The following is an 18283-nucleotide window of genomic DNA, read 5'->3' on the forward strand; positions in this document are numbered from 1 at the left end:
AAGGGGCCTCCTGCAACGTTTTTTAAGCATAGTCGGCGGCCGCTAGGGGTGCCGAAGAGTGCCTATGCGCTTGCATGGAGCTCCGCAACTTTCAGTTTTTGGTCATTTTTCTGTGTGCGGCAGGCTTTTCTTGGCTGTGATGTGAATCTCGAACTTTTTCGACACCTATGGATACTATCCTTGTTGGTGAGAACGTGCTTTTTCTCATCATTACGACCCTGGTCGTACCAGGTCAAGTGTGAAGCCTAACGGTGAGAAGGCAGCAGCGACGCATCTAGCGTCTCGACGAGGCCCGAGCGGCCGATGGCCACCTCCGCCCCTGCGGCTCTAGACGCGAGCCGCGACGACGTCAATGGCATAGACTTTTGAAAGGCAGACGCACATGATCTTGTGACTTTATGAGACTCGAATACATCGGATGCCGGCAGTCCCAGGCAGCGGGAGCTGGATAGAGACTGGCAGGTAGCACTGACACTGCGTCAGCGAAAGGCACATGCTCGCAAGCACAAGCAAAATACGCTTAACGAAGCCGGCGTTGCTAGCCAGCCGCCACCCCCTGACGGGCGGGCCCAGAAGTGTCTGTGCAGGAAGCCGAAGTATCGCAGATTTTCACCTCTTCGGAGGGACGATTTCAAGGTCATAGTGAGGCCGCATTAGGGCCTTCTCGTAAAAAATCTCACAAGCCCGACGCTCCCCAATGCGGTGATACCCACATGGGAAGGCTTGATTACAGGTAAGCAATTTTTGCTTCGCAATAAGCCTGGCTTGAACATCTTCATAGTCTCTACGCCGCGCCAAGAGGTTGCTGAGAAAGTCGGTCGCATCGCCAGTTTGATAGTAAATGGATGGCCGCATGCAGTCAATGCAAGGGAGCAACCCGAGGCGTGATACATGGACTTCAGCCACACACCCTGTCCGAAGAGCTCAAGGCAAATTTCCGGGTGTGCACACAAGGCGTGGAAGTCCTACATGCATGGATGCTCGGTGATTCTAAGACCGCGGTAATCACCTTTTACGGTCGACGAGTGCCACGCTGCATATATTACCATGGCGGTGAGCTCTCTTGCTACCCATACAAGAACACCATGCAAGTGTGCAAAGTGTGTTTACCACGTTGGCGATAGATCTGACGTATGCCCTCGACCTGACACTCCAGCGTGTCACATTTGTGGCATGCGAGATCCTGTTCCCAGTCACGAATGCTCGCCCAAGTGTGCAACTTGTGGAGATGATCACCTTACGGGAGATCGCACTTTCAAGAAGAAGCTCAAACCTCTGCGCCACACTTGCTAGAACACTTCCAACGAGCAAACACCGAATTTGCCACCAGGGCACGCTATGACAAAGATGAAGAAGCATCTCGGATGGTTCAGCTTGGATGCCGAAGACCTGGACACGGGCTGGCCCAGTCTTCCACCTGCCATTGATAGGCCCGACTCCAGTGTTCTTACTCATTATCAAGGTCTGCAACATCCCAGACAAAGTCGCAGCCGACCTCCCGGTCCCGGTCCCGGTCAAGATCTCGGTCGAGGTTTCGGTCAAGGTCTCACAAGAAACGTCCTTTTGAACTGCAACAACACGCCAGATCCCGCTCTCCCCGAAGCCGCAAAGACAAGGCTCCTCCAGGCCGGCCCAGGTCGCCTCATCCAAAGGAGGCAAGGCGAGCAAACGTCGAGTCTCCCTCTGCTTCTATCACTAACACTCCAGAATACCAGCGAATTATAGACCAGAACAAACTCCTTCACGAGAGTCTGGTTTAAATGAAGACAGAGATGGCGTCCCTCTAAGATCGTCACAAACAAACCCCACACGTGGTCGCTCATACTACAGCCCACGGTTCGGGCCAAAATGAAATGTTTTCAAGGTCACTTGAATGTGCCCTTGCACAAATTATGCTGTAACTTGCAAGCATGCAAGCTTTTCAGCAGCAGATATATTCTGAATTTCAGAATCTTAAAGTTATGTCGATAAATGTGTCACTAAAGTAAAAGTAACTTGAAGAAGTAACGCATGAATGCTAGCCCAGGTGCGCGGTAAGCCGAAACAGGCACACATCGCGAAAACCGCCGCTATCCGTACAATTCCGCGCAAGTGCTCCCCCTCCCCAGTAGGTGGAGATAATGACCGAGATAAAGGGGAGGGGGCGCTTGCGCGGAAGTGCTGCAAAATTCAAGATGGCAGCCGGTCGGTGTTTTTTCTTTTCGAAACAATGATAAAGGCTTCTTAGAGCGATGTACAGAGTGAACAAAAGCTTTATTGGGAAATTTTCGATGATTGTTTATTCACTTTCAAATCCATCAAAGGACCCGTCAGAGTCTGTGTCAAACAACAGGCTGTAGCATTCAGCCTGCAGTTCCTCAGGATGTTCTGGACGAATGTCGCCAACGCCAGACAACCGGCCGTGTAGGAGGCCCTTCTCTGATCCATTCAGTGCATTCAATATTTTGTAGCCCTTGAAACACTGAATAATGGTCGCCTCTGGTACAGCGTCCCATGCTGCGGCCACAATATTTAGTATGTCCTGACGCGACGGTTTCCGCAGATTTCCTTTCGGAGTTCTTTCTGCAAAGTGCATGAATTCCTCCCAGCTCCTTCGAAGGCTGGCTTTGAAAGACCGGTTCCAGTACACGTCGGCTGGCTGCAATAGACTTGTGAATCCAGCCGGCACGTATGCGATGTCTGTATTTCGCTCCTCCACGGCATTCTTTGCTGCCTGCGTTTTGTGAATAGGAGCTTGGTCTAATACCAACAACCGCCTAATGTTGTCGGTCTTTAGACCCAACACTCTTGACAGCCACTCCTGGAATTTTTAAGATGTCATCCACCCGTTCTTTGATGCTGTCACATAGACATTCAATATAAGAAAAAAAAAATAATAATATAGCGTGATCTCGCTACCTTCCACTAACAAGGAAAAAAAAAAAAGAAATAGAAACCCGCCTGATACACGGATTTTCGTGAAAGCTTTCGTTGGAATCCTGCCGCTTGGCTCCTTCAAAATAACGAAGGCCGGAAGTTTGTGGCCTGACGCGCGAGCAGCGAGCACGGCTGTGAATCCTCACCTTGCATATCTAGTATTGGTGATATGGACAAAACTTTCCCCGATGATGTTGTTTGTTCGAGATGCCGGGCAGTCCACGCGGACCATTGTCTGGTCCACGTTGACCATATTAAAAGGCGTGTAGTCGTGCATCAATTGCAGCTCGTTCACGGACAACCGAAAGGCATGCGCTGCTTCTGCGTAGTCATCCGGTGTCTTCTGGCTTTCATTCGTTGCCTGTCGCATTGAGATGCCGAAAAGCTTCTTCCACCTGGCAATATAATGGTTCGACGCTACAAAGTTTTCGAGCTGCAGGCTCTTGGCTACGTGCACAGCCTCTTCAGCAAGCAACCTGTTGCTCACAGCATGCCCGGTACTACGCTCACTTTCAAAAGACTCGTAGGAGGCATCGTCGACCTCTTCGCTTAATGCGGGAGCACCGTTGCTCAGCTTGCGTCGCGACTTGGACTTGCCGAAGTTTTTTTGCAGCAAGGCTACATATTTGCTGTATCACTCGCGAATCATCCTGCGATCAATGTTGAAGTGCCGTGAGGTCGCGTGCGCATTGCTTTTACCTTGGCAATGCCATTGAGCCACCTCAATTTCTTCAACAGTATAAGAACCGATGGCATCGTGCAGCAAAGTCGACCACGAGGAACGACGAACAAATGCCAACTGCTCCGTTAACACACCGAACACACACTAAGCCTCACGGCTATGGCTAGATCCAGCAATGGCTAGAGACTGAGCTAGGGCGCCAGTTTTCATAGGGGGCACTTGCTTGGAAGTGGGCGGCGAATTCAAATTCCCAAAATTAGGAGGGGGGGGGGGGGGGGGGCGCTTGCTCGGGTGGGGACGCTGCTCGGAATTTTGCGTTAATCTACCACGTAATAGACGGACACAAGTAAATCATCTTCAAATCTGGCATTGGAACTGCCGCACCTTTCATAAGCGCGCGACAGCTCTTCACCAGTTCATACAAACAAGACTAGTCAAGCCAGATATGATTTGTCTGCAGAAAAAGGTGCAAAGCCAGTCACGCTACGGGGTTATTATTCCTTATCCAATAAAGATTTCTGGAAATTCGCAATGCTGGTGGCTAAAGATATCTCATCAAATGTACATTGCATCACAAGATGTTCAACTTTTCACTAAATTATTGAGATTTATGCACATAAGCGCAACAAAGCTAGCATGCTTATTGTAAATGTGTATTGCCCGCCCCCAAAAAAAGGGAGCAGACTTTGAAAAACTGGTTGCTGGGGCAGTCTTACTTTTGCGCAAGCAGGACAGCCTCGTTTTCCTAGGTGATTTCAACACCCCTCACACAAGCTGAGGATATTGACGGGACTCTCCAAAAGGGAATTTGTTAGAAAAAGCTGTAGAAAATCACAGGCTTCATCTCATCACACTTCCCACAGTACCTACGCGGCTCTGAAACAGTGTAAGTGCCGACACTTCTCCCGACTTGCAATTCACGTTAAACTCATCTGACCCCACCTGGACTAACCTTGAAAAAACATTAGGCAGTGACCACTACATCATTAGCGTGTCCGTAGCGTCTACAAAGGTTCATCATACTACCAGCCAGGTCACGATAACGGACTGTTGAAAATACAGAAAAATTCCTCTACCACAGAACACCCTTGAGGATGTCAAAGCATGGGCAAGTCATTTGCGTGATGCGCATGGTTCTGTTTCGAAATGATTAGATCTTGTATCGGAAGCTCCGGTTGTGGACCGGCATCTCCTTCATATGTGGGAAGGTAGATGCAGCCTAGTTAAGCGATGGAAGCGCCAGCGCCTCAATCGTAAACTGCGTCTCAAAATCGCAGAAGTTTTGAGCATGCCAATGAATATGCTGGTAAACTTGCGGCGGAAAGATGAGTGCCGTTCTGCGACTCGATGAGAAATACCTTATGCACGGCAAAAAGATGAGCTATTTTGTGAAGTTTGCTCGACCCTGGCAGCACTAAATCTACGGTGTCGAGGACGATCCAGAGGTTGGTAAGTGCTTTCGCAGGCAAAGAGGAACAGCTCTTGAAAGTTCTGCACTCGACATACACGGGTGACGCCGGCAGCTCGCCACACACGCTTGGATATAAGGGCACGCCAAATGCAGCACTGGATGAACCTATCACAAGGGCTGAACTTCCGTGGCACAATCTCCTAAATCTAACACAACACCAGGACTCGATCGAGTTACTAGCGCCATGTTACGGAACCTTAGTGATGACCGTCTCAATGAACTAGTCCGGTATTTTAATGAGCACATTTGGGAGCCTGGGATTGTTCCGCCAGAATGGAAAGAGGTCTCAATCATACTAATTCCCAAGCATGGGAAGATCCCCACTTTACAGAATCTCCGTCCAATTTCACTCACATCCTACCTCGGCAAGCTCTTCGAGAAAGTCATTCACACGTGCCTATCACACTATCTCGAGGAACAGGGTTTTTTCTCTACCTACGTGTATGATTGCCGCCACAACCTCTCAACACAAAACGTTTTCCTCCGGCTTCAGGATGAAGTAGTACGCGACATTCTCTTGAGCATGGAACACATATTGGTTGCTCTCGACCTAAAAAGTGTGTTCGATGCCATGGGCCGCAACGTAATTTTGCAGGCGCTCAGCTCCTCTAACTTTGGGGAAAAAATATACCACTATATCTAGTCTTTCCTCACCGATCGGACTGCAACAATAGGCTTAGGAGACATTAGATCATCGGCTTTTCAAATGCCAGATAGAGGAACGCCTCAAGGCGCCATGTTATCTACTTTACCCTTTAATGTTGCGATGGCCTGCCTTGCCTGACAGCTCGAGTCTATACCAGACTTGGAACATGCCCTGTATGCTGATGATATAACCCTGTGGGTGACCCGAGGCTCTCTTGGCCACAAGGAAACTTCTCTTCAAGAAGCAGCTCAGACAGTGCATCTCTTTCTGGAGAAGCTGTGCTATGAGTTGCTCTCCGGAAAAATCTGAATTTATTCGGGTGCATGGTAGGGGTCGTTGCGTAAGTGTCGGTTCATGCGAAAGTGTCGGTTCATGTTGTGTTAGTGTCGGTTCATGTAACGGCCAAACGGGTATAACAGACAACATCCACACTTTTAATTGACCAGTATATCTCTCTCAGTAATTTGACCTCTTTTGTAAAAGACACTGGATATAGGAGACAATCAATTGTAAATAACAAGTTATCAGAAAATTTTGGTCAATAACGTCGCTTGTAACAGACATTCTAATCTAATTGAAGTGCCATCATCCGCTAACTTGACTTCCGTCCATCTTTGGAATTAAAAAAAAATAGTAGAGGTATGCCAACCCTGTTTATTATAGTCTCAGTAAATGTTTAGTGGGTCAGTCAGTAATAAAAGAATGATAAAAGGTTTTCGAAATTGGTATGCATTGCTGATATGCGTCTCAGGCTTACCGCCAAGAGACGATCACATTTATGCGTGCACATCACAGGAGCCAATACCGCGGGAATGCGGTGTGAACACATTTGAGAAGTCTTCCAATTAAAACGCCTCACATGTGTGTTCTCCGCAAGCCCGAAAAATAGCACCAGTGCACCGCGAATGCTCTCTTTAGTGTTACATCAACGTCACAATCAGCCCTGCGCTGCTTGAGAAGCTACGACCTCTATGGCCGCTCGATCACCGTTGTCTTGCTTTCCTAAAAAATATCAGTAGGAACAAAGCACGGCAGGAGCCAAGCCAAACAAGAGCCAGAAATGACAGGAAAAAAAATTGGATTTGCAAGTCTCAGAGGCTGTAGTTAAGCTCCCACACAGAGTGCAAAAAAAAAAAAAAGTGAGTTTCGAGTCTCAGAGGCTAAGCTTCACTGTGAGTGCAAAAAAGCTTTTTTATCTTCCGAGCTTGGTGGCGCTCAGGTCATCGGCCTGAATGGCCCATGTATTAAAACGAATGCTCGTAGCATCAATCCAGTCTACCATTGGTCTGCCACACTTCGTAGCCGTGCAGTTGCGGGTACAGGGCATTTTGTGATCACCGTCGTCGCTGTCAGTCCACCACCGGCCGCCAGCATCGATTCACAAAGGATGCTAAACGTGCTTCGCTGCAGCACCTGCAGCAGGCGTATCGCTGCCGTTCACTACTGGATGTCACGCCGTGATCACTGCACTTCATGGCCGCTTTGTGATTGTGTGACGGTGTGATCACTATCAACGTTCACTACTGGCCGCCAGTATCGGGGCACAACAGATGCTGCTACTGGCCTAGACTTGGTTCGCCACGACTACAGCGCTTATTGCGGCAATTATCCACCTCTCACCGCCGGGATTATGCAGTGATCGCTGCCTTCATCTGTGTTTCGGTGCCTTTATCTGGATTTCACGGCCTAAGTATGGGGGAATGCTCCATCAAACGTCGTGTTTGCCTCACGGTGTCAAAAAAGCTCGATATTGCCACCTGGTGTTCTGTGCCAGTGAACAGTGGGTCAGTTCTGTGCCGGTGAACGAGGAAGACGAAGACGAGCAACCCGTGCCAGCGGAGACGTCCTTCTTGGTCTCTGAGATTTTTGACAGTCGCGTCCCTTTATACGTTCCTTCGAGCTCTTCGAGCATCCTATACGGCAGGAGCCTTATCGTGTTTCGCCAACCGAACGGCACGCGATTCAAACGCAGGTTAAAGAAATGCTTCAGGATGGCGTGATACAGCCTTCAAGCAGCCTTTGATCATCACCAGTCGTTCTTGTGAAAAAGAAAGATGGCACGCTTCGCTTTTGTGTCGACTACAGAAAGTTGAACAATGTCACAAAGAAAGACGTATACCCGTTGCCCAGAGTCGATGATTCTCTGGACAAGCTGCGACGTGCGAAGTATTTTTCGTCCGTCGACTTGAAGAGCGGTTATTGGCAAATAGAGGTCGATGAGCGTGACCGGGAAAAGACCGCTTTTGTAACGCCGGATGGACTTTATGAATTCAAAGTGCTCCCTTTCGGGCTCTGTTCCGCTCCAGCCACATTCCAGCGAATGATGGACACCGGCCTGGCAGACCTCAAGTGGAAAAGCTGTCTCGTCTACCTCGATGATGTCGTTGTGTTTTCAGAAACGTTTGACGAACATCTTCGTCGCCTTTGGAATGTGCTCGAAACCATTAGATCGGCCGATCTCACACTCAAGCCTGAGAAATGTCATTTCGGCTACGAAGAATTAAAGTTTCTTGGTCACGTCGTGAGCGCCGTTGGTGTTCGGCCTGATCCTGACAAAACTGATGCCGTCACCGCTTTTCCACCTCCAACAGACAAGAAAAGTCTTCGACGGTTTCTGGGTCTGTGCGCGTATTACCGGCGCTTTATTGAAAATTTCTCTAACATTGCGGAGTCACTATTACGCCTCACGCGTGATGATACACTATTTGTCTGGGCTCACGACCAGCAGACTGCCTTTGCGGAACTACAGCACCGGCTCTCTTCCCCTCCCGTGCTCGGCCACTTCGATGAAGATGCTGACAGTGAAGTACACACTGATGCCAGCAATATCAGTCTTGGAGCTGTTTTGGTACAAAGACAAGATGGCATTGAACGGGTAATAGCCTACGCAAGTTGCACACTGTCTCGCGCGGAATCTAACTATTCCACATCAGAAAAAGAATGTCTCATGGTCATTTGGGCAATAACAAAGTTTAGGCCATATCTCTATGGAAGACCATTTAAAGTGGTGACTGACCATCATGCTTTGTGCTGGTTTACCAATCTACGAGACCCTTCAGGACGATTAGCACGATGGAGTCTGCGCCTACAGAAATTTGATGTCACCATCGTGTACAAGTCAGGCAAAAAGCACGAAGACGCCGACACGCTATCACGAGCACCTCTTCAATCCGCCAGTACTAGCGCAGAAGAGGACGGCGCCTTCATGGCAACTGTCAGCGGACCGGATCTGATGTCTCATCAACGAAATGACGCCGATCTAAGAATGATTATAGATCATTTAGAAGGTGGCACCGCGCCCATTCCTCGTCCAGTGTCGCGAACGTTGCCATCCTTTTGCCTACGAAATGGCATCTTATACAAAAGGAACGCCGGTACTGGTGACAGATCTCATCTTCTCGTCGTGCCTAAAGCCCTCCGCGATGACGTCTTATTAGCTTGCCACGACGAGCCCACATCTGGCCATCTGGGCTACTCGAGAACTATAGATCAGGTGCGGGAACTCTACTACTGGCCTAAAATGTCTGCCTGTGTCAAACGCTACGTGAAGGGATGCCGTGAATGCCAGCGTCGCAAGGCACCACATTTAAAGCCTGCAGGTCATCTACAACCGATCGATCCACCACGTACACTGTTTGAACAAGTGGGGATGGACCTCCTAGGCCCATTTCCTTTGTCTTCTTCTGGCAACAAATGGATTATTGTCGCAACCGATTATTTGACGCGTTACGCTGAGACGAAGGCGTTGCCACGAGGGACCGCATCTGAAGTTGCCAGTTTTTTTATGCATCAAATTGTGCTACGGCATGGCGCCCCGTCATATGTCATCACTGATCGAGGGACATCGTTCACAGTGAAACTTTTGGGTGATATCTTCAGGTTGAGTTACACAACCCATCGAAAGACCGCTGCGTATCACCCTCAGAGTAATGGTTTAACAGAAAGGCTAAACAAAACGCTAGCCGACATGATCTCTATGTACGTGGATGTGCAGCACAAAACGTGGGATGACATCCTGCCGTACGTAACATTTGCGTATAACACTGCAACGCAGGAAACTACACGCTTCACGCCATTCCGACTCGTTTATGGTCGAGATGTTAGAATTATGCTGGACGCCATGATTCCATATGAGGACATCGACAAGCTCGACCAATTAGCCCCCGACATCAATGAGTACATTCAGCGCGCTGAGGAAGCACGTCAACTGGCCCGTGTGCACATCCGAACTCAACAGTGCGCAGATGCACGGCGGTACAGCATTCACCATCGAGAAGTTAATTATGAACCCGGTGACCAAGTTTGGGTTTGGACACCCATTAGGCGGCGAGGTCTCAGTGAGAAACTCTTGAGGAAGTACTTTGGACCTTACAAAGTACTCAGACGTGTGAGCGACGTGAACTACGAAGTGGTTCCAGACGGAGGCTCACCATCATCCCAGCACAGGTTACCACGTCCAGAGACTGTACACGTAGTCCGCCTAAAACCATACGTTACGCGGTGATGCGAATTTTCTTCTTGTGCCAGTGAACTTTTCATGTGATCAGTGAATGCCGTTCATTTCCGATTGCCGGGCCCAGGACGCATTTTCTCTCCTGCACTAATTTGTTTAATGTTTTTTTTGTGTGTTACCTACTTCGATCCACGGCTGTACACACTTTTGTTTCAGCATCGGGTCGACGCTCTCTTGGGAGGAGGAGTAATGCCATCTGGTGTTCTGTGCCAGTGAACAGTGGGTCAGTTCTGTGCCGGTGAACGAGGAAGACGAAGACGAGCAACCCGTGCCAGCGGAGACGTCCTTCTTGGTCTCTGAGATTTTTGACAGTCGCGTCCCTTTATACGTTCCTTCGAGCTCTTAGCACGTGACAATATTATAGCAGACATGAAATGTGGCATGACAGAAGCAGACGCCGCTAGAAAATTTGGCTTGTAAAGAAAGACTGTAAGCGGGATTTGGGCTCAGCGAGAGAAGCTTTTGAAAAAAGCACCAACAGGAGCCAGCCGGTCCTAACTTCGTAAGTCATTCCATCCTGCCATAGAAGAGGCGCTTTTTCTGTGGATACAGGATGCACAGAGCATGAACATTCCTCTCAAGAGATCCTTAATTTAAGAAACAACCAAGCAACTTGCATTCGGTCTTGACATTGCGTTTAAGGCCAGTCAAGGATGGTTTAAGTGCTTGTCTTCTCTTACTTTCTGTTTATTCATGCTCTTGAACTGACAGTTATACCAAGCGCTTGTCCTCTCTTCCTTTCTGTTTATTCGTGCGCTTGAACTGACAGTTATACCTGGGATGGTTCGACAGGTTCAAGCGCCGACATGTCATCAGCTACAAAACTGTTTATGGTGAAAGCAGAGCTGCTGATGAAAACTCTATCAAGCAATGGAAAGAGGAGATGTGGCCAACTTTGCTGAGGGGGTGGAAGGCTAGCTATATCTTCAATCGGGATGAGTCTGGAATATTTTTCATTATGCTTCCTGGAAGGACATTTGCCTTATCCAAGGAAGATTGCAGCGGAGGCAAAAAGCCGAAAGAATGCATTGCTGCTATGTTCTGCACAAATATCGAAGGAATAGCGAAAAAAAAAAACCTAGTTATAGGCAAATAAAAAAACCCACGCTGCCTAAAGAACTATTCGGCAAATGTTGAATACACAGCAAACAAGCCTGCTTGGACCACATCACAAATATTCAACGAATGGCTTGCAAGTTTTGATCACAAGATGGCTACAAAGAAGAGTTCTACTGTTTCTAAACAGCTGCTCAGCCCACATGAAGCCACTGCCATTGAAAGCTATTGAGCTTAGGTACTTTCCACAAGGCCGCACATCTGTGTTATAGCCCCTTGATGAAGCAGTTATTAATGCAGTCAAAATCAAATACAGAGTTTGACTTGTTCAACGTCTCCTGTTCGACATGTTGCAAAAGCGTGAGACTACAATCAATGTGAGAACAGCGAGTGGGATGTTGGCAGGCTCATGGAACGGTACTCAGAGGAGCACCGTGACGGTGTTTTCGCAAAGCCGGTTTTGGTTTGCAGGAGGAAGATGAAGAGGAGTATGTTGCCGACAAGGACCTGCAATGTGCAGTTGAGCTAGAATCATGGTCATTTATTCAAAGAAGATTTGGGGAGTCTGGAACATTCCTGAACTTCTTTGAGGCAGACCACAACCTTGCTTAGCCTAAAACGTTTCTGATGAAAGCATCGTAAGGATGGTGCAGGAAGGGGAACAGGGAGAAAATACTGATCCGGATGTATCGGACAGCAAAGACAGCACCCCGCCAATGACATCTGGTGAAGTAATGACAGAGCTGGGCCAATTTCGGAAACACATACAGCTTTGGCCTAGCGGCCATGAAGTTCTTGACCTTGTCAGCAGGCTGGGAGGAGCTGTATTGAAAAAAAGAATAGACACAGCCCTAAAACAAATAATGGAGAACTACTTTACAAGTGAAGTGACTTAAAAGGAAAATGTGAAAATTAAATGTTTTGTTAACATATATAGCCTTTTTTAGTGCTTATTACAGCAGTAGTGTGCCCACAATGAAATATGGACTGAATATAATATGAAAAAGTGGTACCCTGCTTATAAGAGACCTCTCATATAAGAGACACAAACCGCTCCCTGGTACGTGTCTCTTATAAAGGGGTTCAATTGTAAGAGATTTTCGTTTACTGAGAGTCTACTGAATAAGCACAAAGAGAGCACACATTATTTTTGCATATAATTACTGAAAGAACACAATACGTACATGTGATTCAGTGAGAAAAAAAATGATGAGAAAAAGATCATCAAAGATAAAGTTCAGAACTGACATTTTAGATATCAGCTCAGGAAGAAGGCACAAAGCACACGCCTGCAACAAGAAATATCAAAACCATTTTGCGATAGAATATTTAACGCAGAGGGCAAAGTTATTCTTAGCACCTGGGCCCTGTAGTTTGTGCATGAGATAAAGTTGTTGAAATGAAATAAAATTGTTGATCAAGAGGAGCGGTGCACTCATAGCCTTGATTTAGACAGATGTGTTTTATCTGCATTCGAATTGTGTTTTGCTAATCACCAGGATCTGAGCTCTTTTCCTAACCACGTGGAAAATGTGTGTTTTCTAAAGGTTGTACTAGTTCATTTTTGTCAAAGGAGCTACTACACCCAATATTCTATGTAATCAATAAAGAAAAAGCAGCATATGTGAACGTCTCACTCACACAAGTTTGATTGACGAGTGTTGTCTACTGTAGCATCCAACTATGTTTTTCTCATAGTTCTCCTCTTCTTGCCATCAGTAATTGGACTCGTTGTAGAATGATGGTGAGCCAGCAAGGGACTGCTGTGAATTTCATTGAAGCTCTGTAAGCGCGTTGATTTCATGCAATGTTTATGCGTCACTGTTGATTGCCACGCATTGCTAGAGAAAGTCTACTCTTTGTGACAGGTGAAAGCATTTTGATGTGCCGCGATGTGGACCGACCTCTGGCCCAGCGGCTGAGTCGTGCCGAAGCACAGCCCATCACCTCCTGCCTGTCAGGAAGCAGCACCAGTCTGCGCAGGGCATTGCTGGAGGTGCTTACTTCGTTATGCCTTCGTTTTAGCTCAGTGGGTTCGCCTAGGGATGGGTGAATACACTCAAACCCCATTATAACAGTGAGATGTGCACCGAAAAAATGTTATATCTAGAAATTCGTTATTAATGTATATTCCTAACAATATATATACTACAAGACTATTCTTCATTAACTTCATTATAACCAATAATTTGTTATATCTATGTTAATTAAATCCAGGTCAGTGTGTCGTAAGTTTCAGGGTAAAAGCCAATTTGAAGCAAGTAGTGATTTAGTCTTCAAAATAAACTGTTCAGATAGCATATCTCACACATTATCAACAAAGGTTAGAATTTTCGTTATGACCCAATTAACTTAAACAAAATCTTTGAGAATTCGAACTATGTGTGTGTGAATGCTACTTCAATTTATTTGAAGTGAACTAGAAGCAACTTTATATACATATTATCAAACTTGTATAGCTTCAGGGTATGAGATATAAGTGGTGCAATACGTTACTTTTTGAAGATTACTTAAGTTAGTGCATGTAAGCTCATATAACACGGTTTTAAGCCTAAAAAATAATTCATTAAGGTGACTGTGTATCCAACCTTGAAGTGTGGTTTTACGCAGTGTGAATTTCTTCTGGATCAGTGGACTTAATGGCATAGCATTTCCATACTGCTGTGAAACCACCAATATAGGGGGCTATGTGCGCTCAATGAGAGATGTATTAGTTCATTTTGAATACTTAGAAATTTATTTTGTGTCAAAGCCAATTAGTATGCTTTAATATTGAGAATATTTGCCCATCTTTAGGTTTGCTCATTCGTTCATCTTAACTCTTGGAAAGTTAGTTTGGTGTTTATGGTGATAATACTGTAAAAGGGGCCCGAAAACACTGACATTTTAGAAAAACTGCGTCAACGTGAACTGTCAACTCCTGTGCACGTGTGAGTACTTTACATTGCATGCAGCGAAGTATTTACCTTTTCACCTAAAACCAGGCAAAAACTATGTGTTCTCTTCTTTGTAATGTCGTCACCGACTATGCAGCAACAACAGTCTTAGACATTGTGTGCCACATCATATATAGAAAGCATAGCCCCCAGGAGGTGCTGCTAGAGCTGCAAATTTTATCATCAAGTTGTAGTCAGCTGTTCACACATTAAAAAAAAAAAGAAAACACCAGGCCTGTGCTGAATACGCTGCACTGTCACAGCGAAAGCTGGAAGAGTGACCTTTCAGAGCCTTTTTTATACATTCTTTGGCTAACTGCTGCAAGCACACTTGCAGGTTACCCACAGTGCCATAAATGATTGTGTAGTAGGCAGGCAGTCACTATTCCATTCTTTGTAATTTTTCGGAGAAGCGTTGTACCCGCTGCACATTTACAAGGAACTTTGTGCAATTTTTTTGTGTTGTGACTGACTACGAGGAAGAATTATGCCAGAAAATTTTGCGATTCCCACAATCTTCTATAGTGAGTATGGGCCACAGCTAACAGAAGAACAAGATCAAGATTTTGTAAAGGGTCGGAACATTCAACGACGCACTCATGTCGCAATTTGTAATATGTTACATTTGGTTGTTTCTTTGCTGTTCTAAAACACTTTATTACTCAAAATAAAGCGATTCTTTTACGGACATCAAGCAAGCCAAAGGCCAGTTTGCAAAGGGTTTCAAGCACCAGTGTGGCTCACTGGTAGAATGCTGGGCTGGCACACAAGGAACTCGGGTTTGAACCTCATTGTGTCCTTGGTCTTTTTATTTACCGAGTTTTTTTTTCTTATTTTGTGCGATAGTGGTTATCCACACCGGCGGCGGCAGGCAATTACTGTGCCTTGTAAATTATGTTGTGATCTCATAACAGCTTTTGCTGTAAAAATCCCTGCATGTCCACGAGGTGAATAGTGAGTGGGCGAAGCTCTGGAGGTAATGTAGTGAACCGCGAATTCTCGACACATTTTGTCCACGCGATCATCATGTAAGACAGATTGTCGAGATGATACAGAGGTGCCACCTCTGTATCATCTTAGCAAAGCGCTGGAAACACCCTCCTGATCGTGCATAGCGTTTCATTGTCTGCTTAGCATATTAAACGCTACGTTTCTTATAATTATCTATGTATGACTTTTTTTAGTGTAAAGAAACACGCCACAGTATATTGACGTGTTGATGTTCTGTTTCAGATATGCGCAACATTTGCTTTTTAATCGATGTTACGCACAAGTATGAATGCAGAAACCAGAGAAATATTAGTGGGCGCTGCAGGTGTGGCTGAATTCAGGAATTAAAGGCAAACTTAATAAAAAGCAAAGAGACAAGCCGTTTTGGTTGACAAACAGACAAGTCGACAGACTGACAGACCAAAATTTTTGTGTCGCAGTATACCAAGAAAGCCTACCGTCTTTAAAAGTAAATGTTGTTTACATTCTCTCTAATTCAAGGCATATTTCATGTTGACACAAAAGTGTCAACATGGCATATCCACTGAATTATGGGAAGCTACCTAAAACATGTTGAACGAGGTTTTGCATGCTTAGGAGCTCATTTTTAGTTTGGAACGATTTTAAACTGTTTATGTGCAGTCACAAAGTGCCTATCTTTTTTTTTTGCCCATACTCGAATACATAGACCCTTCAAGTAACCATGGGCGCATGTTTTTATTGTGAAATGATGTCTTGGTTAGCTTGGCAAATGCGTGCATATAGATGGCATCACTGTGCAGACACTTGGCATGCTTCACAATGCCATAGCAACCACATCCAGCCATGGTGTAGGAGAAGGGAATCCTCACAGCAGACCTTGTAGCACGCCTCTATTAAAAATCTAGGCAAAAGAAATGCTTTCCATGCTCTATGGTCAGAGGTCCTCCTCTGGTACTTTTTAATGTCTTTTGGGCCATCAGCACTCTTTCTTTTTCTGCACGCTGATCAGGTGGTGGCCAGTGGTGTGGCAAGCAAGCCAGAGGAACTTTGCCTCTACACGCAATGCACTCTACGCCACCAGCTCAGCGCTGGTGGAGAAGCCAAAGAAGACCTCGATCGGGCGCTTCAATTTCTGGTTGATCACCAGCTCGTTCACCTTCAGGGTGAGTAATTTCGTTGCGACTTAGACGATTGTGTAGTCAATTTATAGACAGTGTAGCAGAGAGCTTGTGATTAGCATTGACTACCCGAGATTGTTTAGTATGTACCCAAAGCGCAGTGCGTTCTTTCTTTTAAATTTTATCACATGGATGTCAGTTTGTGCGGAGTTAACAAATATTTAGTGATTTATTACATTGTTGCAATTTCATAAGGGTATTATTTTACCTTTGTAACCACTGAACTTGGGTAATAACCTGTGTGCTTTATGTGTACTGCATGCTTCTGGTAGGTGACAGCCGAAGTGCTTTGCTGACACTGCTGCAGTACGCTACATGCACACCCGCACAAGATGGCTTTGAAGTGTCGGTCACTTTGAAGAAACTAAAGTAGCTTGCTGTTAGCGTCGCCCACGAAAGTGGCGTAGCGCACTCAACAAAGTACTTTGTGCATTCATGCATAATTGAGTGAAATGCATGTGCTGAGAAACCTTACTGCACTGACACAACCATGGCAAATGCCCATAGCAGGGTTATAAACATACTTCTTGCTTGTAATAGGAGACAGCCCAAATGTGCTGTGCCATTTATTGATGTTTCTTTGTGCAACACATTACTGGTGCTTCACAAATGTGCAATGCATGCCACTTGCAAGAAGCTCATTATCGCCGTTCATTATCACTGCAGTAGTGAGCTACTCACTGCACCCCCAGGCACAGTCAGGAACAATGCAGGTACAGTGAACACCCATGGGAGGCAAATGTGCTCTTGTGGCGGGTACAGCAAGCACCTAACTTGAGTTAGCAATGCACTGCACAGCATTTGCCTGGGATTCATGCAGTATCAAGTACCGTTTTCCAACGAAACAGTACCATTCATTTCTCACTCATGTATTCACATGTATTCCACGTCTGTCCACTCTGTCACCTGTTGTGGGTTTGGGGCCCTGTAACTAATAATAAACGCACATTGCCTCCGTATGCATTTGTGCGAGAGAGCAGGATTATGTCAGTGTTTTGGAGAAAAGAAATGAAAGGCCCCACAGAGTACCTTATGCAGAATTTACTGTTGTATTTAAGAAATTTTTCTGTGGATAGCAGTGGCATACAACAGTGGATACTCGATGTACTGCACTTGTTCTTGCCTGCTTGTCGTCTGTGTTAAGTGGTAATACATAGAATATATTACCTCTTAGCACGTAGTGATGTTGTGTTTCTATCAGGCACATATCAAAGGGATAATGTACGAAAATTTGTCGCCAATGTTATCAGCCAGATCGAACGATTAGATCTGAGATAGATGGACTCAACGTTTACTTCAGACAGAAACTAGAGGAAAACAGTAAACCTAATGTGTTTTTTCATAATCTACTGTATTGAGAACTACAGTGAACTCTCTTTAAGACGAATTCTTGCTTAAGACGAAGAACATGGAAGTGTTTGTTTGGTTTCCCATAGACTCAGCACAAAAAAAAAATCTGCTTAAGATGAATTGCATAACAGGCTTCTTCTATTAAGATGAACTCTTGCAGTGACTGACAACGAAGGGGATTCTGCACAACGAACATTATTGTCCTGATGGGGGCATTCAAACAAACAAGAGAAAGCAAATAAAAATGAAACTTCCTAAATCTAAAGCAAATTGTGGCGTGGAGGGAGAAAGCGAGATAAGCTGAAAAGAAAGGTCAGCTTCTAAATAAAGCAAAGGCCGGCTTAATCAGCAAAAAAAGCAGCAAAATATGTTCGTCCTTTCGTATTCTACTCGCATTCTTAAGTTCTTCGACAAGAGAACAGTAGAGAACAGAACAGCGCAAGAGCTTGGCTAGAGGGGAAGATGCAATGGAAGGGGGGACGAAAAAAAAAATCGAATGAAAGTGAAAATGCGAACGAACTTTGTCTGTGCATTATAATCACATGAAACCGAAACCACATATG

General features: G+C 45.7%; 1 protein-coding gene across 1 annotated transcript in view; it reads left to right on the forward strand.

Annotated features, from left to right (window-relative positions):
* Nucleotides 1-18283, forward strand: part of LOC119168700 (DNA polymerase theta-like) — a 323110-nt gene that overhangs the window by 83090 nt on the left and 221737 nt on the right. The window contains exons 11-12 of the mRNA XM_075867640.1: nucleotides 13153-13280; nucleotides 16202-16355. Coding sequence (XP_075723755.1) covers nucleotides 13153-13280; nucleotides 16202-16355 — 282 coding nt within the window. The remainder of the gene's footprint in view (nucleotides 1-13152; nucleotides 13281-16201; nucleotides 16356-18283) is intronic.

This window comes from Rhipicephalus microplus, chromosome 6 (genome assembly GCF_043290135.1).
Source record: "Rhipicephalus microplus isolate Deutch F79 chromosome 6, USDA_Rmic, whole genome shotgun sequence".
Lineage (NCBI taxonomy): Eukaryota > Metazoa > Arthropoda > Arachnida > Ixodida > Ixodidae > Rhipicephalus > Rhipicephalus microplus.